A 27,908-nucleotide genomic window follows, 5' to 3' on the forward strand; every position below is an offset into this window, starting at 1 on the left:
AGGGAGTGACGCAGAGCCTCCCGTCCAATCACAGCGCAGCGACATGCTGACGTCACGACGAGGCGTTGTGACAAAACAGTTTTTAAGAAAAAAATCACCACCCCACTGTGACAAAACAGCCAATCAGAACATTGCTGCCGAGCAGAAGGCGTGTGCGAGGGGAGGGTAGCATTGAATGTGTTATAGATGTGCATGTCACACTGGGCGCACGTTGCTGAGGGGAGGGAGAAACATCGATGAAACCTGGATAAAAAGGTTCTGATTCTTTTAAATCTGTATTTAATTTTCAGTGGGGATTCGCCCAAGGATTTCTTACCCAGGAGCGGAAATAATCCTGGAGCCGAGGCTTGCCTTGGGTCAAATTTCATTTACATAAACATGTGGGCTTGATCACATTACCTAATACACCCCTGTACTAGAAATAGGAAGCAAAAGGAAGAGGAAAGAATAGGGTAATAAAGGTAATACAATGACTTTTTTAAAAAGCAAAATTACGATGACTTTAAAATACGACGACTTTTTAAAAAGCAAAATTACTAACCTCTGACAGACGGGTGTTGTTGAAAGACAACATCTGGCAGGAAGACCCCCGGAAGTCTATTTGAGTTGCAGTGCATGAAGCCATTTTCGCAATAGCTAGGAAAAAAGAAAACAGCGGTTCTGTTTAAAGAAGCATCCACGTATCACCCACTTACAGTATTGTTTGGTCAGCCAGCAACCAGGATCAGCAACCGGGAGTCATTCCCACACACGTACAACAATCAAGGGACACCAGGAAGATGCTCAGAGAAATGTAGTTCAGTATCTCTGTCCTTGTGTACAATACAAATGCTGCTTTCATATGACATTGCCTTAGACTGACTCAGCCCACTGGTCTATCAAGAACAACCTTGTCTACTCTGATGGGTAGCAGGTTGCCAGTGTCTCAGGCAGACACTTTTGTATCACCTACTAATTGATCCTTCTAAATGGAGGAGCCACCTATTGAAAAGAGCTACAAATGTTTGGGGAGATTTTTGTGAAGTCATTCAATTTTTCTGCACCCCCCCCCCCCCCGGTCTCTCTTTAACACTCCTTTCACCCCTTTGTTACCAAGCCCCCCCCCCCTTCTGTTCTGATGCATATAAGGCAGTGATGGCGAACCGATGGCACGGGGTGCCAGAGGTGGCACTCGGAGCCCTCTCTGTGGGCACACGCACACAGAGTTCATCATGTGGGTGGCGGAAAATCACCCCACACATGCACACACAAATCTAGGCTGGCCTGGGCCACTGAGCATGATGTGCACGTACCGCGGTGAGAAGGGAGGACTTGGCTGGCGGGCCTGGTGCCTGTGCTCTGGGTGGCTGCTGTCCGGGGGGGGGGGGGGCGCAGAGGAGGCAGAGATGCTAGAGAGGCACAGAGCGGTGCGCTCGACTTGCTGGAGGCTACACCATGCTGGCCCCTGCTCGAGTGGGTGGGGCAGAGGAAGAGGGAGCCAACGGTTTTTTCTAAACTAAAACCTCAGTATTCAGATTAAATTGCCATGTTGGCACTTTTCAATAAATAAGTGGGGTTTGGGTTGCAATTTGGGCACTCGGTCTCAAAAAGGTTTGCCATCACTGATATAAGGAAATAATTATTGTCTTTGATTTAGCAATATGCTTCTCATATTCTCTTTTCATCTACCTTTTCATCACATTTGTTTAGAACAGGGGTCCCCAACCTTTTTGAGCCTGCAGGCACATTTGGAATTCTGACACAGCACAGTGGGTGCAGTGACAAAATGGCCACCCTAAAAGGACTGCTGCAGGAGGCAGAGTCGGCCACAACAGGACTGACACAGTTTAACTTCATTAGCACAGTATAGATCCTTAGGCTGTGCTGGCAGATGCCTCTAAAGCAGCACTGTTTTTTAAAAAAAAAAATTGCACAGCCAATCAAATCTCCAATAGTCAATCAGAAGCCTTGCGGGGCAAAATCCCTACTTGGCCTCACCCACTTCCTCAAAACACTAGCAGGCACCAGAAAAGGTATTAATGGGTACCACGGTACCCATGAGGACCACACTGGGGGTTCCTAGTTTAGATACATCCTGTGCTCCTTCTCGTTTACCTGGTCTTTGAAAGAATTCAACTTTTCAATTAGATACAACCTTGCCTTTTATTTCTCATAGCTTAAATGACCAAGAAATGAAATCTACAGCAGGGCTATGCCTTGGACGTGGTCCAGTGTGGTGAAAAAGAAGTTGTTTTTTATACCCTGCTTTTTTCTACTAGAAGGAGTCTCAAAGCAGTTTACAATTGTCTTCCCTTCTTCCTGGGCACACATTTGTTGAGAAATGTTTCCCTCCACATTTACTTTTGTTAAAATGATGTGGATATATTGCATGGATATAACAGTACAGAGAGGATGTTTTCTTACAAAGAAAGAGGAGTACACAACAGGTCATCTTTGGTCCATTTCCGTCAAGGTGGAAGGTGAAGGAAAGGAGAATCCACCTAAACATCGGGAAAAACTTCCTGACAACAAGGGCTGTTCAACAGTGGAATCTCAGAGCGTGAGAACTACCTCAGAGCGTGAGAACTACCTCAGAGTGTGGTGGAGTCTCCTTCTTTGGAGGTTTTTAAAGAGAGGCTGGATGGTCATCTGTCAGGAGTGCTTTGATTATATGTTCCTGTATTGCAGGGGGTTGGACTTGCTGGCCCTTGGGGTCTCTTCCAACTCTATGATTCTAGGATCATATTATGATTGTATAAAATTAGGTACAGTTTCTGCACTCACCACATAGTGTGATGATCAGAGAAGACATCATCTGGTTGGAAGATCTCACCATCATAGTAACAGGAGCACTGGGATTTTGGCACACACTCTCCCTGCTGATCGAGGTATAAACCTACAGGGCAGTAACAGCCTTCCATGCAAGATTCATCACAATCTGTATCCGGATAGGACAGGGACCGACAAGTTTGGTTACACGGACTTCCACATTGCTGATAAACCTGACCTTCTGGACAACTTAAAGCTGTAAGAAAGCAAAACCATAATGGAGTGTAGGTAGTAGTGGGATTCAACTGGTTGTTTACAACCCCATTGCACACCAGACACCTTGTGCATAACTGACGCCATTCATATTTATTCTGGTATTTATTATATTATATTTATTATACTCAGCTTCTATTGTTTTTATCACTGCTTTTAAATGTTTTTAGCCATCTTATGTTGTATTATAAGCTTTTACATGTTGCATAATCACGCTTGGAGCCCCTCGGGAGGATAAGGAGTGATATAAAGAATCTGCAACAAACAAACAAACAAACAAACAAACAGGGGTCTGCAACTTGCAGCTCTCCAGATGTTCATGGACTACAATTCCCATCAGCCCCTGCCAAGCATGGCCATGCTGGGAGAAGCTGATGGGATTTGTAGTTCATGTACATCTGGAGAGCCGCAGATTGCAGACCTCTGGTATAGAATGACATCAAGTTCCAAGTCACCTAGGAGGGTTCCATACTGCAGCCTGTTCCTGAACTAGCGTTTTACTTCTGGACACTGGAGCCATGTTGACCCAGAAAGAGTCACATTATGACCCTCCTGGTAAAGGGCATCTGGAACTACATTTTTGGCACAAGAAACACAGCCATGTTGATTCCAGACTGCAGATATCAGCAATGACCTAGAGCGGAGACAATATGTTTATATTCGGCCAGCGTAACTTGCAACACAGAACAGACATCCTCTGGGTAAACAATAAATCACAAAGCAAAAAAAAGGAAAGGAAGTCCAATGGCACCTTTAAGACCAATGAAGTTTCATTCATGGTATAAGCTTACCAAGAATAAAAATGTATTAGTCTTGAAGGTGACACTGGAATCAAAGGTTTTCTGTTGCATCAGACCAATACAACTTCCCCCCTGAATAAAAAATACAAAGGCTTTTTTATTCCCTGCTGGCTGGCTGGTTTCTTCATAGGTTAGAAATCCTGATACCTGATTTACTGCATGCAAAACAACAACTCCTAACTTGAAACAGGCACAGACAAAAGCGCATATAGAACTGCAGCTCTATAAAACATTTGGGCGGGGGGGGGGGGGGGTGCACCCATATTTAACACCAGGTGGCAGCAAGCAGTAACAACTGCGCGCTCTCTTGCTTCCACAAGATAAGCAGAAACTGAATGCCAAAACTATCCCTTTTGTGGGAGATTCATGATCTAATGATAAATGGTGGCTTCACTAGAGCAGGGAAAGGGGTATGTGATTTGGTGCCGTGGCAGGAGGAACTATACTCTCCCTCCCCAGAACAACCTGTTAGAAATCACAAGCACACAAACACACACACACACACATACACAGAGCTACTGCTAGCAGTGACAGAGAAAAGTGACAAGTAAAACAGAGACCTGTCTTTGATCTGTCACAAATACAAATCTCTCTCTCTCACTCTCACTCACACACACACAAACACACACAAAAAGAAACCACAAAGAAATCCAGTCATACACACACACACACACACACACACACACACACACACACACACACACACACACACACACACACACACACACACCAATAACTTTCAGGTTTCATTGGCTACCAAATTGTTTTTCGGCTCAGACAGGATTTTCACAACTGCATAAAACACTGAATAGCAATTTTTAAATGATGTAGTAGAACAACAACATCCATTGAATTTCCAGCTCTGTGAGGCTTGGGATCACATTCTGGTCTACATAGTCCGGGGTTTTTTTAGTGTTTACAGGTTGCAATTTTTACTTTTCACTGGCGCATTATGCATGGCAGGCTTAACTTTGGGACCTTCACTGCGCAATAGGCTTGTAGTGGGGTCTCCTCACATTTCTCCGTTTACATGCGATGAGGCTCCCCTCAGCCTGAAGTACAGTTTGTCTGCTGAACTCTGCTGGCTCACAGTTTCTGGTTCTCTTAACTCTGCCCATCAAATCAGCCTTAAAGGCACAGATCTCTCCCCCTCTCCTCTCCCCACACTCACATTCACTCTCTTCTTCTCTTCCTGCAGCTGCTGCTACTGCAGCAGGAAGGAGAAATACTTGTTTTAAAAGAAAGGCTGATTTAAAATAAAAAATTTAAAAGCCCTCTCAATCATCAGGGATGAAGGAAGTAGAGCAGGGTGAAGCCCAAAAGAAACCCTGCTTATACTATTCCTTGGAAAAGCCCTCCATTGTTATTATATCAAGATATTAATATCTCAATATAAACATTTAGAGAAGCTATACTTGACCAGAACCAGAGCTTTTTCAGCCTCGGCCCTGACAGAACTTTGTCGAGTGAGACCACGACCTTGTGGGATTTAGCTCAGTTCAGCTAGGCCTATGGTTAAGGATAGTGATGGTTTATACCAGCTGGTCTCCTTTGCTGGGCCCAATTAGATCTCATGCATCCATGCCATCTTTGAGGTCCCCCCATCATCTGTTTTCCAGAACCAACCTTGCCCTGATTAAGAGTGATTCTTTCTCTAACCTGCTTAATCTAGATCACAGGTGTCAAACTCGCGGCCCTCCAGATGTTATGGACTACAGTTCCCATCATCCCTTGCCAGCAGGATGCTGGCAGGGGAAGATGGGAACTGTAGTCCATAACATCTGGAGGGGCATGAGTTTGGCACATGTGATCTAGATCAAACTGAGGGCACCACTGCTAGGGGGCCACTTTTCGTTTTAATCGTAAGTTAAGATTATTTTTATAAATATTAATGTGTATGCTGATGTTTCATTGTACTGGTGTTAGCTGCCTTGAGCCTGGCCCTGGTCATGAAAGGCTAGGATAAAAATAAAATAAAATCTGAATGAGCAGCCAATAGTTAACTGATCAGCAAAGAGGAAAGAAACTTGTTCTCCCATTCATAGGCCACGGAAGAAGGAAGCCACCAAAGCTCTCACACGGTGGTCCATCAGTGCTAATTATGCAAAACCGCCAGTCCTAGTCTCAGTCCATAAAGAGCATGAATTCTGCTCCGCAGTAACAGGAGATATCTGAAGCATCAGGCTTATTTAATAGAGTTTTTGATGGATCTACAGTAGGGGGGAACTGGCACTTGCCGGAGGCATAAAGTGCTCCGTAATGGACCAGAAGACGAGGGAAGAGGCAGCATGGCATTAAAGATTAATTATGAAAATTGACTGTGATCAATTACAGCAAGAACAATGAGTACATTACAGCGGTCCTCGCCCTCCGTCTCCAAGAACGCACAATTTCTAAAGAGGATTTTTGTCTGTATTGACCTGCTGTTTCACTCCCTAAGAGTTCGTATAAAAGTCCAAAGCTCTGCTGTGGTTTAATGCAGCCTCATTCTCTCTGTAAACATTTGCCTTGCAAATCAGGCAGCAGCAGCAAATCACTCACCCTAACCAATACAGAAAATATAAAAGGCAAATCTATTCATACTTTCTCTGGAGCGCAAGAGAACTTTGACCTTTTTCCCCCCGCAGTCACTGTGAGTCAACCCCTTGACTTGCTCAACCCTCTCATTCAAGCTGTACCTCTGGTTAAGCCCCGGTGTCATGCAGAGATGCAAGACACAGTTCCCGTTGATTGCCCAAGACTGGTTGGAACCCCAAGAGCAGGTGTCGCATAGTGGTTAGACCAGTGGTGGCGATCCTTTGGCACTCCAGATGTTATGGACTACAATTCCCATCAGCCCCTGCCAGCATGACCAATTGGCTATGCTGGCAGGGGATGCAATGTAGTCCTGCTGGTCTCAAAAAAATTACACTCCTGAAATTAGATGGGCTCAACCAGAACCGAACCTCCATTCTGTCATGGAAGATGGCTGGGTGAGCTTAGGCCATTTGCACATACTCAGCCTAACCCAGGGGTCTGCAACCTGCAGCTCTCCAGATGTTCATGGACTACAAACCCCATCAGCCCCTGCCAGCATGGCCAATGAACATCTGGAGAGCCGCAGGTTGCAGACCCCTGGCCTAACCCATCTCACAAGGTGGTTGTTGTGACCCAGAGTAAAAAGGGGGAAAATAATGGGGGAAAGCTGCTTTGGGCCTCCATATGGGAGGAAAATGGGATATAAATAAAGAATAAAATAAATAAGTCTAAAGATGCAGCCCCTCCAAGAGTGCTGACATTCTTATTCACCCTGGCGTCGAATCAAAGGGGTTCACTGTTTTCACAATCTGCCTCTAACCTGAGAACTGTTTTTATGGAACTCAGTTTAAGCTGATCGATGCCTTATGCTGTTTTGATTCTTCAGCTGGGATTTTAATGCTGAGTTTTCCACAGTTTATTGTTAACTTTTATGTTTTCATCATGTTTGACCTTGTAGGTCACCTCTGGCAAGTTCTCCAGAAAGGCGGCATAGACATTTTCTCAGGAAACATTTCCATTTTGTGTGGAGCACTGAAGAGCATCCAAAGTAGTGAGAGGGACATTCCAGCCAGCACATCTCACCCCTTCCATGTGAGGAAGCCTCTCTGAGCATGCTACACCCAGTGGCCCACCAAGCTACATAGCCAAACCTGCATCCAGTGCAACAGAATATATCCTTGAGGAAGCAGGAACCCTTCTTCCATGCCAGCCATCACTTTAGGATAAATGACACTCTTAGTAGGATGTCTATATTGCAGATTTACTTCTTAACAGGCTTTAAGAATCACTAAGGTGTTGTGGGTTTTCCGGGATGTATGGTCATGTTTCAGTAGCATTTTCTCCTGATGTTTCGCCTGGATCTGTGGCTGGCATCTTCAGAGGATCTGATGGTAGTAAAGCAAGTGGAGTATATATACCTGTGGAGTGTCCAGGGAGGGAGAAAGAACCATTTGCATTGGTTAAAAGTGTTAAGGATGCAATTTGCAGGTGTTAAGTGGAATGCACCATTTTAGCATATGTACATAACACTGAAGTTGCATAATCAATGTTATATACATATGCTAAAATGAATGGATTCCACTTAACACATGCAAATTACACCTGCAAACTGCACCCTTAACACTTTTAACCAATGCAAATGGTTCTTTCTCCCTCCCTGGACACTCCACAGGTATATATACTCCACTTGCTTTACTACCATCAGATCCTCTGAAGATGCCAGCCACAGATCAGGAGAAATTGCTACTTGAACACGGCCACACAACCCGAAAAACCCAAGACACCCTAGTGATTCTGGCCATGAAAGCCTTCAACAATACTTTAAACATTAGTTTACAAGTTTACCAAAAGCACATGGGTAGACACACATCAAGAACACAGATGCCCAAGGCAGTAGGCCAGGCAAGCTCAGTTACAAATTAAGTCATACAGCATCGAGACGATTCTTAGCAACACCTTTTGGCTGTGTTTACATACCACAAAAGTCCGGCTGCCTCCAATCGATGAGGATGCCTTTCAAAGCACATGCCGCAGCATAGGCTGAGAGAGCAGCACACAAACAGTCTTTGCCATCAGAGCAAGCGCAGACATCATAGCGGCAATTCTTGAAATATGGAGAAGGGCTGACTTCATGGTGACAAGGTTCAAACAAAGGCGAGACCAACACTGAGCATGAACGCTCAGCATACTTGGCTGCAAGGAAAATAATAAGTTCGCACAGGAACAGTCAATCCAAAAGACAGAGCCCTCTTATACCTTATGTGACAATGGCTTCATCAGCAGTAGCTTGATAATGTGGAGCTGCTGTAAATCTGGACCACAAACTACTGACCATAGAAACAAAAGCCTGGTTGAGAACTTTTAGGTTCTGGTTAAGTGTCCATTTTCAACAGCCTTCAGGCTATTTATATCTAATGATAACAGAATCCACATTTTCCAACTGGCTCCCATTACTTGCAAACAAAATTGAGGAAATTGGCATTTCTATTGAATCCTTGGGTATGTTGTCCCAAGCTGAAGCCTACAACAGTGTAAAAGAAAGATGACTAGAAACAGAATCTCAAAATCTATTTGCAGCAGCATCCAAAACATGTTCACCCCTTAGCTCCTCGATACCATTTAAACAGGGGTGCATAGCAGATTATATATGCATAATGCTGAACCCTAGCCTTAGGGGAACTATATCATTGGCTAGGTTCAATGTTCTGCTTTCAGTGCTGCTATATGGTAGATTTTTAAAAATAGAGTGCGCAAAGAGATTCTGCTCCTGTAACTCCAATCAACTGGAAACTTTAACCCATTCCCTCTTCTATTGCACAAATATGAGGAAATTAGGGGGAAATATGGTCTTCCCTTGAACTGTGACACGATTTCAGATACCCAAAATAACCCTGATTTTGTAGTTTGTGAATTGGTGGCCAAGTTTTTACTAGAAATTATGCACCCTAAAGGATAGTTCTGTTTTTTAACTTTGTGGTGTCAGTCTGTTATTAAGAGATTATTCATTATTCTCTTCGGGGATTGTTTTAAATCTGGTTTTTGTTTTTTCGTTTTTCTCTCTGTATTTTACCTGTATCATCTTATACGCCAATGAAGGCTTGGTGCTACTACTACTGGACCATAAACTAGGAAGTTCCTTAGTCTTATCCTTAGCAATAAATTCATTTAAGTGGCCTTAAGCAAACTATTCAGTTGGATTCATCCAGAGGGGGTTTATTGCTGGCAAAAAAAAAAAAAAACAAGGAAGAAGGAGCCTTTGCTACAATTGCCAGCATTCAGGTGGGGTCTGGAGATTTCTGGGAATCACAACTGATCTCCAGACTACAAAGATCAGTTCCCCTGGAGGTAGGGGCAGCTTCAGAGGGTGGACTCTGGGCCCCTTCCGCACATGCAGAATAATGCACTTTCAATCCACTTTCACAACTGTTTGCAAGTGAATTTTGCTATTCTGCACAGTAAAATCCAGCTGCAAAGTGGATTGAAAGTGCATTATTCTGCATGTGCAGAAGGGGCCCTGTGGCATCACATCCCAACTGAATTTCTGCCCGCCCCCCCAAAAAAACTTGGCCCTCTGCAGCACCAATGCTGAATCTCCAGAAATGTCCCAAGCCAGAGTTGGCAACTGTACCTTTGATTACCAAGAAAAAAAATGACTATGCTGGGAATTATGGGACCTGCACATCCCCAAAAAAAGTGGGTTAGGGTTGCAGTAAGGAGGGAAATGGGCAAGAAGGGATTAAAAAGCCTGGGTGAATTAAATCCAGCATCTCCCAAAAGTCTCCCATTTGCATTATGCAGATACTGTTAGTAAGTTGCCTTCTGAGGTTGTTGTGTTACTAAAAGACAGGGAAACGGCTTGATGCTTTTCAAGTTTCTAGCTTTGCAGAACATTTTCCTTGGGGACTTGTGTTCACTGGCTGCACTGACTGCTGCAAAGAATTTTTAGAAGTATTCTGTGGCTCATGTACAGGTCATCAGTCAAGTCTGTCGGGCCCTGGAATTGCTCAGAAAAGGGCATGCCCACAGCAGCATCCAGACTTCCCTGCAAGTCTGCATTGCAGGGGAAATCATTAGCAGTGGGCAAATTATTTCTGAAGATAACATCACCAGCCTCTATTCTTGTGTTGAGGAATTCCAGGCCATAGTAAGTGTATAGTCCCTTCAGGTCAGATTCTGGTTTTCCCTGCTCCCAGACTCACCACGCTGTAGATCAGATAATCCGCATGATTTTCAAAAGCGGTAAAGTATGACTTTTTCCCTGCCTTCACAGGGAAAGCAAAGGAGAGGACCACACATCAGATATTCTTGCTCCTCTCTGCCTTCCCCCACCCACCTAACAGCTTTTCCAGACATGCGGTTCTTTTTATTTTCATGCTGCTGGTCTATCAATGTAATTGACATGGTTTATTGAATTATCAGTAAATCAAAGACCCAGAGGAAGACTGCACAGAAAGGAAAGGAAAGAAAGTGACAGACAGGCATAATGCCAAATCGGATCAGCATGGCTGGGGATATTTCACAGCAGGAGGCTTTCCTTTTAAACAGAAAACTGTGAAGCACACAGTTGTGACACAAGTAGTAAGTATATTAATGGCCCCATATTTATTTGCAAATTACTCCATAGATCCCCTGGGAAAAAACACCTTGGAAACAGTATTGGAGGTAGCAGTGTCAGAGAGACAACAGCATACTTTCTCATTGCCATGCAGTGGGCTGGGACACAAATAGTTTGGGATTGGATCCTGCACATTCATTCTTCTAGAGGACTCACTTTCCTCCAGCAGAAGGAGACTTCACGGGATGCCAGACTTGCACCTGGAGAAGGCTCCTTCTGTCACAGGGAAGCGACCCTGCTAGCAGAACGGTTTGGTGGAATCCAACCCTTTACGTTCAAATGGGCTCAACCCCAAATTTAATGAAGAACAAAACATCTGGGGAGTGCACTCTGATCATTAGGATGTTAATGCATCTCAAGAACTATATCGCTCTTGGTTGATGTAGCACTTACAGGATGCACAATGCTTTGCAATATGAGTTAATGTCGGAGTCAATAAAAGGGATGATTTGATTAGTATCATTAAGCTGAAGAAAGAGAGATTTGTTGTTTCCACCCCAGCCTCAAGTGCCAATACCTAAGCGAGGGGTGAGACTGCAAGAATCACTCTCCTGTTTCTGCACGTCTTGGCAATCTCCCTTGAGCTTCCAGGCATTTCCGAAATCTTCCACAAGAGTTTCCACCAGCCCAGAAGGCGTGAGGAAGTCATCTCCTTGATTCCCATTGTAATTTCCACACAGGCCACAGGTCCGCTCCGTGTACTCCGAGGACAACTGATGAGGCAAAAGAGTTCACGTTGATATTTTACAATATTTATTAGCAATGCTTTCATTTGTTTGTTTAGGTTTTTTAAAAAAATTAGTTTGTTTGTTTAGTTTTTACTCATGTCTTGCACCTTTTCAAATTGTTCATTACTTATTGGGAGATGGGGTTGACCCCAAAACGGTACACAATATTCCTAATGTAGCCAACCTACAAACTGAAATAAAAGCACTGTGTAACTTTCAGGGATCCCACATCTGTTAGGGCTCCGCCTAGTCTGAATGGGAACCCCTGGGAGAAAGACTCAGATAGAGAAGAGGGGACAGTCTTGGTTCCAGACTTTCAGGCTCTACCTGTAGATTGATTTGATTTGATTTATTTGATTTGGTATACCGCCCTATCCTCGAAGGGCTCTGGATGCAGAGACTGAGCAGCCAGTGTTCAATTGAGAGATTTCTGGTTTAGTGGCTTACCTGAACCAATTTTTGGGACTAGGTACAGTTGCAAAGAATAAACATAGACCCCAGTCCAAAAACACTATTTGTTCAGGGTGCCATCCAGTCATAGTTAAGTACTTGAATCCCAATGATTTCCAGGGGAGACTTAAGCCTGTTCTTAAACAGAGTCAATACGTTCTTCCAAGCCCAACATGTTCAACAGACTGAAAAGGCTATAACTCTACTTATGGCCAGTTATCAGTCAATGAATAATAACTTACTAAACCAAGACAAACGCCAGCCAATCAAGAACTTTTGTATGAGTGTGAAGTGCTGTTGAGTCGCAGCTGCCTTATGATGACCCCACACTGGCATAATGCCCATTGGGCAAGGTGGGCAGCTGCCCAGGGCATCACCTTGTGGGGGGCATCAAAATGCTGGGTTCGTTTTTGGGTATTTTAGTGGTTTTCCATTTTCGCAGTTTTTAGGCTAGCGGCACCAAAATTTCAGCGTATCATCAGGAGACTGTCCTTATGTTACCCTCCAAGTTTGGTGAGGTTTGGTTCAGGAAGTCCAAAGTTATGGACCCCCAAAAGGGGTGCCCCTATCCCCCATTGTTTCCAATGGGAGCTAATAGGAGATGGGGGCTACAGTTTTGAGGGTCCATAACTTTGGCCCCCCTGAACCAAACTGCACCAAACTTGGGGGTATCATTAGGGCAGTCTCCTGATGAGACCCTGAAAGTTTTGAGACTGTGCCTTCTGAAATGTGCCCCCCACAGCCTGCAACCCCCATTGACAGCAATGCAGAAAACTCAATGCAGAACAAAGATTCTTGGGCAAATTTCTAGGATGTTCCTGCAGGGGGTGCATTTTTGATGTATTGGCACCAAAATTTCAGGGTATCATCTGGAGATGATGGCACCCCCCCAAGTTTGGTGCAGTTTGGTTCAGGGGGTCCAAAGTTATGGACCCTCAAAGGGTAGCCCCCATCTCCTTAGCAAAGAATGGGGGATGGGCCACCCCCTTTGAGGGTCCATAACAGACCCCCAACCAAACTGCACGCAAACTTTGAAGGGGTACCCTAAGAGACAGTTTCCAGATGATACCCCTGGGGAAATTTTGGTAGCTGATACCATCCCAAAAATGCGCCCCTGCAGGAACATCCCAGAAATTTGCCCAAGAATCTTTGTTCTGCATTGAGTTTTCTGTATTGCTGTCCATGGGGGTTGCAGGCTGGGGGGGACATTTCAGAAGGCACAGTCTCAAAACTTTCATGGTCTCATAAGGAGACTGCCCTGATGATACCCCCCAGGTTTGGTGCAGTTTGGTTCAGGGGGGCCAAAGTTATGGACCCTCAAAACTGTAGCCCCCATCTCCTATTAGCTCCCATTGGAAACAATGGGGGATGGGGCACCCTCTTTGGGAGTCCATAACTTTGGACTCCTTGAATCAAACCTCATCAGACTTGGGGAGTAGCATAAGGACAGTATCCTGATGATATGCTGAAAATTTGGTGCTGATATGTCTAGAAATGCACCCCCTGCAGGCACCAATGTCCTGGTGCAAAAGAAATTTGGTCGTGGTGGAGTGGCCGCCCATGGGGGGGCGGGGGGCATCCAACTCAGGTTTTGCCCAGGGCTACAGTTTGCCCAGGGCTGCCTCGTTATGCCCCTGTGACCCCAGCAAGGGGCCTTCAAGGCAAACAAGAAGCAGAAGTGGTTTGCCATTGCCTTCCTCTGCAGAGTCTTCCTCGGAGGTCTCTCTTCCAAACACTGACCATGTTTAGCTTCTGGGATCTAACAAGATTGGACTATACCATGCAGCCATCCCTCTCAAGCATGCACTTAACTCCCAACAAACAAATAGAATTTTTAAAAAAATCAATAACATTTTCTTCTTGCTCTCTTCTAGTTTAGCTATCTATTTTCTGAAAACAGTAGCCACCGAAGCGAGATTACACCCTCGTGTTTTTAAAGGGCCAGAAGATAAGGATAAGGGTGTCATTCTTCAGGAATGTGGCAGGAAAACCCAGACCCCAAAGTCCTTGGCCCAGATCGCTGGCGATGAATCACTTCCCCCAATTGTCCCAAAGGCTTGGCAATGGCTCATTCCGTGTGGTATGTCATAAATTATTCCTGAGTGCTGTAAAAGGAACAATAAGCTGACATTTAATGAGCTGATGGAAAGGAACAGAACTATTAAAAAAAGACAATGGGGAGGATTTAAAAGACGGAAAAAGCGCCATTGCTTTTCTTATTATTGCAATGATGAAAGGTTTGCAGTGGGTAACTGCAAGACGTTGTCCAGCACAACACAGTCTGGGGCCACCGCACATCAGCTGGGAAAATGAAAGTCCAGGAAAAGATCGTTGTGACCTGGATAACCTGATCTCATCAGCTCTCGAAAGCGAAGTGTGTTTGGCCCTGATTAATACTTGGTTGAGAGGCCACCAAGAAATTCCAGGGTTGCTAAGCAAAGGCAGACAATAGCAAATCATCTCTGTTAGTCTTTTGGCTTGAAAACCCTACAGGGTCACCATAAATCAGCTGCAACTTGATGGCACTTTCTCCCACCAGGAAAAGACCACTCATGCTGTAGGCCAAGGATGGGACAATCTCAATCTTGTATTGTTGAAGGCTTTCACGGCCGAAATCACTGGGGTGTTGTGTGGTTTCCAGGCTTATGGCTGTGTTCTAGTAGCATTTTCTCCTGACGTTTTGCCTGCATCTTCAGAGGAAGATGCCAGCCACAGATGCAGGCGAAACGTCAGGAGAAAATGCTACTAGAACATGGCCATACAGCCCGGAAACCACCCAACACCCCAATCTCAATCTTATTTTGTTCCAATGATGCATTTTAAATTGCAAAATTTCTTTCTCAACAGCCAAGGGGCAACTGTCTGGAGATCCTGAACATGGACTCTTGCTTGAAGCACAGAAAGAACCTGAACAAGATCCACCCTGTAAACAATCCCAACAAAATTTCAAGCAACCTGGCTCACCAGCAATTGGCCAGTTGTTGACTGCTAGCAGGTCACAATCAACCTTCCACCCTCCCTAAACCGGGGTGTCATTAAGGGGGCCACACAAGTTTCACACTTGAAGTAATTATGATTCTACATTGCATTGAGAAGAAGTACTAAGTTTGCAAAGCAAAGACAAGCTCTTTTTCTTTAAAAGGGGGGGTTATATTATTGTTACAGTTATTTTAAGGTGTTATTGCTGGTTAATCTAATACACTAGAGCATTTAGACCTTGTTGAGAATCCCTCCCCCCCCCCCAAAAAAAAATCCCTTAAATTGTACCCCTGGCTGTAAACCTCAGTGAATTATTCTCTGCTCTGCAAAATAATCTAGATGTTTAGACCACAACACAGATGGGAAAGAATCAAGATCTGCCTCTGAATATGAGAATTGCATGTAGGTATCACAACTACAAGCTGTTAACAAGATCTCCCTTCCAAGAAATTTTCTAATGTTTGCTTTAGATGGCTTTAAAAAACAGAGACAGAGAATGGATGTAGCAATGGTTTATACCAGAGCAGGCAGTCTTTCAAATACCCTGGGGTCCCTAAACATGTAAGGCTTTAAAGGTTATGTAACTACCACTTTAAAACGTGGCCAGGACTGAGTCAGCAGTCAACGTAAATCTTTCAGTACTGGCAAGATGCATCCCGTGCAATTTAACCCAGTCAGCAGTTCTGTTGGCTTATCCTGTATAAACAAAAGCTTCTGTGGCAACCCCACATGGAGGCCACTGCAGTAGTCTAACCGATAACGCTGACCAGATCATTATCCCATTCCATTACCTTTATTAGGCATAAAACCGGTGTGTGTCAAGAATTCCAAGTACAATAAGAAGGTCATTATTGCACAACTTGTAGTACACAGAGTAAAAATATAGCAACAGCTTCCAAGATTTCAGCATTAGAATTATTTAGACGGATCATTATTCCTAAAAAAGAACTGCAACTGAAATCCTAAACACACGGGAGTGGATCCTGGTGCTATCCTTCCACTCAACTGAGCAAAGTCTGAAGCCCTCCCCCAGCCTAAAGAGTCCTCCTCCAACTTAAGTGGCTCCTTAAAAGCTGATGGAAGGTTGGGAGATGGTTGGATGCACCCCACTGAACCCAAGAAAGGTGTGTATTTGTGTGTGTGTAAAGTGCCGTCAAGTCACAGCAGGCACTCAGTGACCCCGTAGGGCAGTGGTTCCCAACCTGGTACCCCATGGATATGAGCCAGAGCATCTAGAGCAGTAGTTCACAACCTGGGGGTTGGGCCCCCTTTGGGTCAAATGAGCCTTTCACAGGGGTCGCCTAAGACTCTCTGCACCAGTGTTCTCCATCTGTAAAATTGATAAATTTTAGGGTTGGGGGTCACCACAACATGAGGAACTGTATGAAAGGGTCATTAGGAAGGTTGAGATCCACTGATCTAGAACTACACAAAACATTGCATAGTGGGTTTGTTAATATGGGGAAAATTTTTAGGGAAATGAGCTGCCAAGGGGTACACAAGTGAAAAACGGTTGGGAACCACTGCCGTAGAGTATCCAAGGCAAGAGACTAGCTGAGGTGGTTTGCCATTGCCTTCCTCTGCTTCACAAACCCGGTATTCCTTGGAGGTCTTCCGTACAATTACTAATCAAAGCTGACCTTGTTTAGCTTCTGAGATCTAAGGAGATCATGCTAGCCTGGGGCTATCCAGATCAAGACCCAGGAGGGCCTTGAGAAAACACGTGCTGGCTCAGGTTTGTTAGCTGTGGAGATTGACCATTCCTATTTCTAATCCTTAAGGCCAAACAAGTCTTCATGCAAACAGCTGTTATCAAAAAAACATTCAATTTAAAATGCAAATTTTCAGCCTCAGGGTGGGTGGCTGCCTCTTACACTTCTTTTGTGATTTAAAGTGGGTCTCCAAAGCTGCCACTGGCTCCTGGTCCAGGTGCCTGAATCTATGTAGTTTCCCCACCAGAGCAAGTGCTGCACTGTTCTTTGTGAAAGACATATAACTGGAATTCTTCCCTGATTTTTGAAGCCACTGCCTAGGATGGGGGGGCTTCAATTCAGCACTTTAAAAACCACAGAAATTTATATACAGGAAGCTTTTGAATCAACTCTGGTGAGGCCCAGAGCCTCAACACTCCACATCTACAGGTTCTACATCTGACCTACCTGCAGAGCTGTCAAGGGCATTGGTGAGATAACATTCATGATATAACTGCATACCAGAAACCAAGGCCTATTGTTCACTTATGCTCTGCCCTGCAGTGAGCATACATTCCCTTTGCGCAAGAATCTTGGTTGTGCACACATTTTTCCCCCTCCAGAACTCACTGTGAGACAGATCAGAGAAACCCACAGCTTCCAAAACCTCTTTAAGTGCAATTTTTCCATTCCATTCTTTCCATTGAAGATCTGTTCTGTGTGCCCAGCCTGCTGTGGCATTGCTCACCCCTCCCACCTTTGCCCTCCCACCTAACAGCAGTTCCTCTCATACTTGGCCAGAAGAGCGGCCCAAAGAGCGTTCTCTTTTTTTAAGAGAAAAAAATCAGCAGGCAGCAAGACAAGCAGCAGGTAAAGGAAATGGAGGATGGCTTGGCTGGGGAAGCCCCTATTTCATTCTGAACCTGAAGGGGGCCTCTTTTATTACTACTATGTAGTAAAGCAAGCTAGGTCCTCATTTCCCTTCATTCCACACTCGTTCCAAGCCCTAGTGTCTCCAGCTATGTATGCAGCAGAGTCAAAGGATGGAGTACATAAGAGTTCTGTGATGTAAACAATGGCATTTCTAGGGAAGAAAAAAGGGCCAGTGTTTTGTGCTAAGGGTGGGTAGAAAAGAAAATCCAGACTGCAAGCTTGCACATTTTCTTGCGAGGGGGAATCTTACGGCACGTATAGAAACATAACTGAAGCAAAAGGCAGGGAAGAAGCTCATACCTTCATCAAAAGTGTTCCACGGCCATCCCAGTCAATATGAATGTTCTTCCGGTATGTGAGGCGAACTGCAGACATTACAGTGTGCTGGATGTGAAGGGCACCTTCAGTACACAAGAAGTGGCTTTCAGAGACATGGAACATGGAAACACAGGCTGAGAAACCATATCATAGCAGCATGCTGGAATTGAAATGCTGAATTGCTAGCTGGGAGTGAGGGGGCCACAGAGAGTGTAACCAGACTCCAGGTAGGGCCTGGAATTGTCCCACAATTATAACTTATTTCCAGACTGCAGAAAGTAGTAGCTTTGGAGGGTGGACTCACATCCCTCCTACGCTCCCTCCTGCATTTCTAGGCTCCACCCCCAAGGAATTTCCTAACTTGGAGTTGACAAGCCTAGCCACAGAGAGTATCTTGGGGAGGGCCACATCACTCCCTGGAAATGCCCTGCTCTTCTTTTATACCTTCCTCTGCCAAAAACATGCAATAATGATGATGGACACATAATATCAACAACAACAGAGCCCATTGTGCTAGCCGCACAACTGCCAGCTGCCCTACCACAGCTGTCTAGGGCTGACAACCTCCAGTTGTGGCCTGGAACTCCCACAGAATTTCAACTGATCTCTTTCTTGATCATCCTTTATTGGCGTTTAAATAATGCGCAATAAACAAGATCAAATAAACACTGTCAGTAGTCTACTTTCTAGCTTCAACAACTTCTGCAAAGAACTTAGCAGCCATGGCAGTAATCTCAGGAGTAAGTCATTTAACAAAAATTGGATGATACTATCTTTTAGGGTTTTCTGGGTTGAATGACCATTCCAGTAGCATTCTTTCCTGATGTTTCGCCTGCATCCTGATGTTTCACATGCATCTGTGGCTGGCATCTTCAGAAAATTCTACTGGGACATGACCATACAACCCAGAAAACCCACAACACCCTAGTGATTCCAGCCGTGAAAACAAACTCCCTTCTGACTTCTCTTATTACTTATATATTTCTCGATTTCTATTTGTTTTGTTTTGTTTTAGATTTTGACAGGACCGCTTCACCCCTTGGAAAGGAAAAAAGGCTCTTGGGAGGGTATAACAACAATACACTGTAAAACTATATGCATAAAACAATTTACAAATACAAAGAACAGATTAAAACCAATGTTCCAAAATACATATAAATATTATCTTTATTCATGAGATCTTTGGAATGTAGTAAAGGAAGGAGAAGGATGGAACCGCATGCAACTCACAATCCAAAACAATATGTTGGATTTTATCAGAAGAGTTTGGAGAACATATACATATTCTCTCCTGCTATGGGACCCCCTGGCATCTTCCAGTCAGTACTCTTGAAGGAAGAACACTGAATGTGATGTGAGGGATTATCTAAGTTACAGAAGTAATGCGCCATTCTTCCATACAAGGTTGATAGTTTTCATATAGTGGGAGAGCAAATAGGTGATTGAGCAGGGAACAATTTTTTATATTCCAGGCCTAACTATCTCTGTTTCAAAGCTCAAAATATGCATGAATCATTTGAAAGTCCAAAGGAGTTGATTGAAAATCCAATGTGTTAGATTTTGGTTTTGATATCTTAAAACCATAGCATACTATGAGAATCATGTAAGATGAAACATTGGAGGGTTTGAATTCACTGAAAAATGGATTTTACATCCCAATTTAAAGGAAATTAGCCAAGTCTTGGTTTCTAAGAGGCGTTGGCCCAACTCTGCATAATCCGGTAAAGCTTCCGGTCCAGATGGGATCCTGGCAGAAATCTTGAAAAAATACCCTCAGTGATGATCTTCTCCATTGGCAAATCTTTTCACTCTTGTTGATCACTATGGGATCACCCTGGACTTATGGCAAAACTGTATAATTATTCCAAGCTTTTAAAAGAGTAACATAAATCTCCCTGAAAACTTCCAGCCAATTAGCCTCCTCTCTGCAATTGGCAAACAGTAAAATGTAGAATGCTGCTTAAAGGCTTGGTTGCATTCTAGTAATATTATCAGTCCTGAACAAATCAGTTTTTCTAAGGGCAAATCCACTATCAACCATTGCTTTCTCCTTGCCTTTTCAGCCAACAAACATATGAAGTTTGGCACAAAAAAACCCCCTGTATGCAGCCTTTATCGACCTGAGAAGCGCATTCAATTCAATCCCCAGAGAGATCTTATGAAGAAAGCTGGAGCTGATGAAGATAGATCCTTCATTATTGCTCTTGATATAGAAACATCATTTGGCAAACTCGTGTCAAAGTAGAATAGCAGTGGCCATTTAACCACAAAAATTCCAGTCATCAAGGGTGTGAGACAAGGCTGTGTCCCGACCCCTCATCTCTTCAACATATTTTTGAATGACTTAGCTCAGTTTCTTAAGCCAATAAATGGTCATCTTCCTAAACCAGGCTCCTATGACACCCCTATATTACTTTCACTGATGATACTACCATCCCTTTGTACATTAAAGCAGGTTTATTAAGATATTTGCATGCCTTCCTTAACTATAGCCAGGAAATTTGCCAGGAAAACTATACAGGAAAACTATACAAAAACTAAAATACAACTGAACTCCAGGCTACAGAAGGTAGCTCCTCTGGAAACAGTGGCAGTTTTGGAGGGTCCTCTATAGAATCGCATCAAGCTCCCTCCCCTCCCCAAACTCCGCTCCCTAGGCTCCACCTCCCAAATCTCCTATAATTTCCTAAACTGAGCTGGGAAATGCATCAACTCTTGCCAGGCACTGACACTGCTGTGCCATGGCTGGGAGTAACCTTTACTTCAGGGTCTTGGTACCAGTTCCAAAGTTCTAGCAAACAGTCATACCATGCTTTACTGCATGCAAAGTTGCTCCTGAGCTATCTTAGACCAGGGGACTGAAATAGACCAGGCTCTCCAGATGTTCATGGACTACTGGCAGGGGCTCGTGGGATTTGTAGTCCATGAACATCTGGAGAGCCGCAGGTTGCAGACCCCTGGTCTAGACCATTACTGTGTATTCCAACTGACTTCCAAGGTCTCGGGCAGAGGACTTTTTGAACCTTTTCACCTGATACAGTGTGAGGAGCCCAGGGAATGAATCAGAGAACTTCTGTATGAAAAGCTTATGGTCTACCATTGAGTTATGAGCATGAACACAGCCAGGATATGTCTGGCAATCTCTTGTCTTGAGACATAAGCAATAACAGGACACAGGACACCCACCTTGCATGAAAGGAATCTGGACATCCTGCCCATTCAGAGAGATCCCACCACCATGTTTCAGTTTAACAATACTGTTCTCCTCCTGGAGTTGGACAGAAACAGAGCGGGTACACACGGCATCAGGATCATCTGCACACTAGGGACACAAGGGCGACCACCAAAATGCAGTCCGCTGCCGGCACATCAACTAGTGGCAATTTCAGAAAACATTTCTGGCAGCGCTTCCAAGCAGACAGCATCATTATTGATAGCTCCTGCCTTGTGTACTCCTGTGTCCTAAAATAATTTAAATGCAAGGGTAATAAATGCTATTTTGCATGATTGAGACCCTGGAAAAGTCTACAATGCAAACTTAAACTGGTTCCCTTCCCCTTCGGAACCGCGACTGACTAACAGAGAACTGCCAACTAGGCTTGGGCAATGCCCTAGAAATTCGGTAAAATTCGGATTCAGATTTATTTGGGGAAAAAATCATCTATATGCCCGAATTAGAGAAATAACATATTCAGATATACACAAATATTCCTGTTAGCTCCCATTGGAAACAATGGGGGATGAGGGCACACTCTTTTGGGGTCCATAACTTTGGCCCCCCTGAACCAAACTTCACCAAACTTGGGTGTCATCATTAGGACAGTCCCTGGATGATACCCTGAAATTTTGGTGCTGCAAGCTTTAAAAAGGCACCCCCTGCAGCCAAACACAAAACCCATCAAAATACAAAAATAAGACAGACCCGAATTTTCGGCATAATTCAATATCTGCATATCCCGAATATGTTATTTGTCTTATTCAGACATACAGATAATTTTATGCCCAAATAAATCCGAATCCGAATTTTACCAAATTTCTAGGGTATTGACCAAGGCTATTTGTTGCACCTGAATTTCCAAGCCTACTGCCAACACAGTCATCAAATTACAATACTTAGAATCTGGAGCACAGAGAAGGGAACATGAGAGTGATGAAACTGGTATAAAACACAAAGTTCAACTGAATAGGTAAATATGGCCTTGCACTTAGCTGGTTGAGAGCCAGTGTGGTGTAGAGGTTATGAGGTCATACTAGGATCAGGAAAACCCAGGTTAAAATCCCCACTCCACCATGGAAACTTCCTGGGTGACCTGCAATGCGATACATCCCTCTGCCCTGATCCCAAGTATTCTGATGGAAGACCCACATGAACTCCAGGGGTGTGGACGAGAGGCAGGCACATGTCTCATCTCTCCTTGGAAGTCCACTAATAATTTCCTCAACCAATCATGCTGGTGAGTTGACTACTGGGTTCCACCCCACCCCCGCCAATAAATCTGCAAAATTGTGCTAGCCAAAGTATAGTCCCAATCTTTAGTTTTTGCTAAACCTAAAAAATGTACTAAACCAAATAAAAGCCACGTTCTGAATAAGCAAAGCAATGTACAGCAAATGAATGGAAGCAAAAGTTAAACTAACTAATTTATTGCAATTAACAAATCTTATGGGGTGGGCGGGTTATTAAATTGAATTGATGATGATGATGATGATGATGATGATGATGATGATGATGATGATGATGATAGTAATAATAATCGACATAGCAGTCCCCATAACCGACATAGCAATATTGAAAAGAACAGGTAGCGCCTACTAGATCACATTTGAAAATCGAAGCTTCAGCTGCCTATGGCACAAACCAACTGAGGTCGCCCCAGTGGTAATCGGCACGCTTGGCTTATCCCAAAACACTAGGGCAGCATCTTAAACATCTGACAAAAATTAACACCCGTCAAATTCAGAAGGCAGCCCTGTGGGGATTCAAGACGAATACTACCGACATAACTTCCTAGGCCTCTGGGTGAGGCTTGAATTGTAATGAAGGCCAACAACCAGCTAAAGATCTGGCAGCTGTGAAATCTACAATAATAATAATGATAATGATGATAATGATGATGATGATGATGATGATGATGATGATGATAATAAATCAGATGCTTTTTATTCACTGATTAAAGACCGTACATTTGCACATGACCAAAACCTCAGTAGGTATATTTTTTTCTGAGTAGAAGGAAATGCAAGATTGTTTATGAAATGAACACTCACTAGACTTACTTCAGTGTTTTCTTTTTCACTCTCAAGTACAGTAATACACGGGAAACAAAACAAACTCCATCCATGGGGATCAGATTTTACTAAGAGACTTTATAGAGTTTAGCGTGCAAACAGAAAAGGTGAAGATCGTATGTCAGGATCACTCCATAAAATATAAACTGTTGCATCTTTGGTTTGGTTTGGGATTGATAAATCTGGTCTTAGATTAGTAATATTTCCAACTACTGAGAGAGAGCAGGTGAGCTCAACTCAGAGTTGCCATTTTCAGCAGCAACTCTGTGTCAAATTGTGTTCTGAGGGAACCCCCTTGCCCATGAATGTTCAACTTATAGACCTTGCCTATTGTTCTCAAAGTGGATCTAGATCTCATAATTCCCTCAAAAAGACTTTGACAGAAGGATAGCAATTGGGGAGTACAGAACATTTTTTTCCTTCCTGTCAATAGCTGCTTACCTGGACTGTATCTATGATCACAGAAAAGGAACTGTCCTCACAGTCTTTGGCAAACAAGTAGTGACAGATGCCGCTGAAAGTGAAATGCTTGTTGTCAAAGCTTTTGAAATGGGATTGGCCAGTGACAGAACATTCACCTAAAAACAGAAAGACAAAATAGCCAACAAGATTTCAACTAATTCAGTATTCTTTTGCTCTTATGAGGATTGCCTGGCCTGGCAAGCAGTGGAAGACCAGAGAAGAAGGGACATGGGAGGGGCATCAGCCTATGGCGTAACACTAAGCATCTCTAGGAATTGGTGTAACCAATTGGCAAGACCATAGATTCCTAGATAAGTCTGATGTTACCTCTAAGGAAAACCCTTTTATCATTGAGTTTCAGTGAATTCCTAGAAAGGCATGTCATAAAGTATGGGTTTAAAAACAGGTTCTCAAATGGGAGGAGGAACACAACTTACTCTCTGCCTGGGATGACCACTTCACACAGTTGGAAGCACTGTGAGCAAAAACTTTCTACTATGCACAACTTAATTAATCAGAGGAGGATTCAAATTAAAACAGAGTAATGGTTTTCAAACTGTGTTCTTGGAGATCCCTGTGATTCATCAAACATTTAAAGTGGGGGAAAGGGCTAATGGAAAAATCAGGAATGGAAAAAAGACTCCTTGTAAGTTACCTTTTCCACCGCTACAAAATTGCTGAAGTGTATAGCCAAAATGGAGCACAGAGTGTGTTCTAGGGGGTGCACAATAGTCATACAGCCGAGGAATTATCCCAAATTATCTGAATGTGTGCTCTAGAACATTTTGCAGACTCCTTTCACTGTGACAGACATGCAGGGTTCTTCTGGCAATGAATGAATGTGGAAAGGAGGCAACAAAATCTGAAAATGACTAATACAGATAATAAGCTGAACTCTCTCCATAAACTTAAGAGAACTGTAGCAATTGTGTGGAGGGTTGGGAACCAGCCACTCAGAGATATTCAAATTGCTTCACTGAACTGTCACCTTTTTCACTAAAAGCAAACAAACAAAAAAATACCTCTGAGATTGCTTTCGTACATTACACAGAAAAAAAGTTATCCAAACCATCTCAGACCCATCTTGTGAAAGCTACTGCTGTACTCTTAGGGCATGCTTTAAAAAAATCAATACAAAAGAGATCATTTCATTCACATCCCACTTCAAATCCTTTTCTTGGCGACGTACAACCTCCATTATCAGGGAGGATTGATTTTGCAGAATGAATATCCAAAATGTGACCTCAGAATGGGCCTACATTTTAAAATGCTACATTCCCAGCATTTTAAAAAGCCTTGATCCTGAAGATATAATGTAGAAGTCAGTCCTATTGAGTGGTTCCAGTCAGATTTTCCCGAGACATGATTCTCACACATTAGGCAGAATATATTCTGCCCACAGCAACACACAAGATAATGTTTTATTCTAGATTGCTCAATCTACATTAAACTCCCATATCTGGGATCCTCATAGTTACAATAAATGGACCTTTCTGCATGACACAAATAAGATGTCATGGAGACGTCTTTTTAAAAAGGCGTTTGCTCATTGGTTGTCCAAACAGCATGGACAAATAAAGCATATGAGGAGAAAGCAGGTTCTTTCTCTTGCCCAGATCTGCAAGCTATCATGTTTCCTTTCTCCACAGCTCACGCCCACCATTTTCTGCTGCTTCAGGCAGAGACATATCTAGGGAAAATATAGCCCGGTGCAAAATCTGAGTTTTCCACCCCCACCCAGAGGTGGGATCCAGCAGGTTCTCACCAGTTCCCAAGAGTGGGTTACTAATTATTTGTAAAAGCCGAGAGGGGCCACTAATTAACCGCTTCGTCTCCACACCCTCAGCCCCTGTCTTTCTAGTAGCCCGAGCTTGCCGGGCTAGTGTGCCGAGGACCCTAACTACTGTTGGGTTCAGGGGACTCTCAGTTGTTTTCGTTGGCAGTAGATAGCATCAGTATAATGAATTTAAATTATGGACAAAGATACCAGCTGGAAATTAGGAACTTTTTTTTACAGTGCGAGCTTTACAGTAACAGAGAAATTCATTAATGCCCCACTCCCCCCGAATGCCCTCGCCACGCCTCGAGCTCTGCTCCAGCCATGACCCCATTACAGTTCTTCCAGCCCCATTGGGTGCTAATACCACGTTTACGAATCCCACCTCACCATGGGGACATGTTAATAAAAAAATTTTGATCCCACCACTGCCCTTCACCCTATCCCCCTCATGGAGGTATATGTCACCCTCCCCCCACCAAACAACATTTTAAAGTCAATGTATGGACCCGGGGGAAGGGGTCTAAAGGGTGATTTTCTGCCCCACACGTGACTAAATGGCCGCAGCCTGGGGACATTGGATCCCATATGTCCCCCTGGGCAGTACACCCCTGGCTTCAGGGATTCCCAGTGCCGCCCCTCATTAGCTAAGTTGCTCCCAGGGCTGTTTCTTTTGCTTGCATTGCAGATGGCTGCTATTTCAGCTTGTAAAATACACAAATAAACTTCGTTTTCCCTGCCGATGACGTGCATGTGTCTTCTTTCAATCTTTTCATTTTTGTTTCCAATGAAGTGTTTTCAAAACTACAAATACACAATATGATTATGTCATCATAGCTTTGAAGATACCCCATTTAAAACAAAAAGAGGAAAAATGATATGTGTGCAGGATCGCCAGGAGAAACTAACTTTATTAATGAACTTTATACACTGAAATGATGCCCAGATGAACTGCAAGCAGAGGAAACTCTGTGGGAACATTCTGCAAGTGGCAGAATCACAGAGCCTCCTGAAGAGGGCAGAAAATGATGGACAGAAGCTGCTCTCATAGCGGAAACTGAAAGGAAAATAATAAGCCCGTTGATGGGGTGGGGGCAGGAAAAAGAACTGTTTCCCCTGCCGACGCGTTATCTATCATGTAGACAAAAAAAGCCAAAATGGTTCTTTGTAAAATGTCTGCCAGACATTTTATTTGTGTTGCACAGAAAGGACCTAGGATGAGCTGTTTGTCTTCCACAGCAAGAAATATGGCAGAGGTATGGCTGAAAGAAAGATTAGCTTAATTCAATTGATGGGCCATCCTATGGCTTGGTAGGAACATACCTGGGCAAGGTTCATTGCTGCAGATCCAGATGCCATGCCTGCAAATACTGTGAAATGCAATTTTTAAAAATTAGAACAAACGAAACAGTCAGTTCTTGGCAACATGAGCCAAGCCCATAATTATTCCAAGTTTTAAGAAAGGCAAGAGAAGAAATCCCTCCTCATACTGTCCAATTAGCCTGATTTCTATTGTGGCAAAATTATATCCACTATACTTACATGGGAAAATGTTAGATGGAAATATAGAACTTGACATCTTAGGCACAGAGCAGTCAGGTTTTCGTAAGGGCCTTCAACAAACAGCTGGTGGCTCATTTAATATATAAATACATTGGGCAGTTTTTTACTCAATATACTTACCATGAGTTGCAATCCCGGTAGACAGAAGAACCAGGAGAGTAGTGCTTGCCAGAATGTATACAGGAGCAGTCAGAACTGTCCACACACTGGTCACCATCTAGAAGCCTGCCCTCTATAAAAACAAGCAAAGAAATGAGGAGAAAGAGTCAGGACTTTAGTTGTTCTTGTTCTGAAATACTAAACTTGAAGTTCACAGTTTTAAAAGAGAATGGAGTTTTCCCCAAGTCTCAAATGTTTGGGGCCTAGATCCATTCAATTGCTGATTTTCTTGCTCACACCTTTGGCAAGGACAGAGAGTGAAAGAATGGAGGCAAAGACTATCGAAGCCTAATTCTCATGGGGGATCTACCAGCCCTCTTCTGTGTCCCAGAGTTCCTTTTGAATAGGTAATGCAGGGGAAGCTGTGAAAGGTTGCCCAAGGCTGAGTACTTTACCAGTAACAAACCGAAACCAGGGTTCCTTACCCAGATACTCTCAAACAGCTGAGATTTTAAATTTTTATTTAAAAGAAAGGAAAAGAAATAATAGAATCAGTTTTCTCTCAGCTCTAGACAGTTCCAAGTGTTAAAAACAATACAATGCAAAGCTATTCAGCCTAAGACAGAAGAATAGTAAGAATAAAGACAATAACAACAATGAGAAAAT

At 43.6% G+C, this 27,908-nt stretch overlaps 1 protein-coding gene across 1 annotated transcript in view; it reads right to left on the bottom strand.

Annotated features, from left to right (window-relative positions):
• Positions 1-27,908, bottom strand: part of VWF (von Willebrand factor) — a 156,143-nt gene that overhangs the window by 99,826 nt on the left and 28,409 nt on the right. Inside the window, exons 9-17 of the mRNA XM_048515347.1 lie at positions 27,264-27,375; positions 26,904-26,950; positions 23,783-23,919; positions 21,239-21,374; positions 18,035-18,135; positions 11,471-11,666; positions 8,316-8,531; positions 2,764-3,004; positions 542-636 (exon numbers count right to left, since the gene is read on the bottom strand). Of these exons, the coding sequence (XP_048371304.1) occupies positions 542-636; positions 2,764-3,004; positions 8,316-8,531; positions 11,471-11,666; positions 18,035-18,135; positions 21,239-21,374; positions 23,783-23,919; positions 26,904-26,950; positions 27,264-27,375 (1,281 nt within the window). The remainder of the gene's footprint in view (positions 1-541; positions 637-2,763; positions 3,005-8,315; positions 8,532-11,470; positions 11,667-18,034; positions 18,136-21,238; positions 21,375-23,782; positions 23,920-26,903; positions 26,951-27,263; positions 27,376-27,908) is intronic.

This window comes from Sphaerodactylus townsendi, linkage group LG14 (assembly GCF_021028975.2).
Source record: "Sphaerodactylus townsendi isolate TG3544 linkage group LG14, MPM_Stown_v2.3, whole genome shotgun sequence".
Classification (NCBI taxonomy): domain Eukaryota; kingdom Metazoa; phylum Chordata; class Lepidosauria; order Squamata; family Sphaerodactylidae; genus Sphaerodactylus; species Sphaerodactylus townsendi.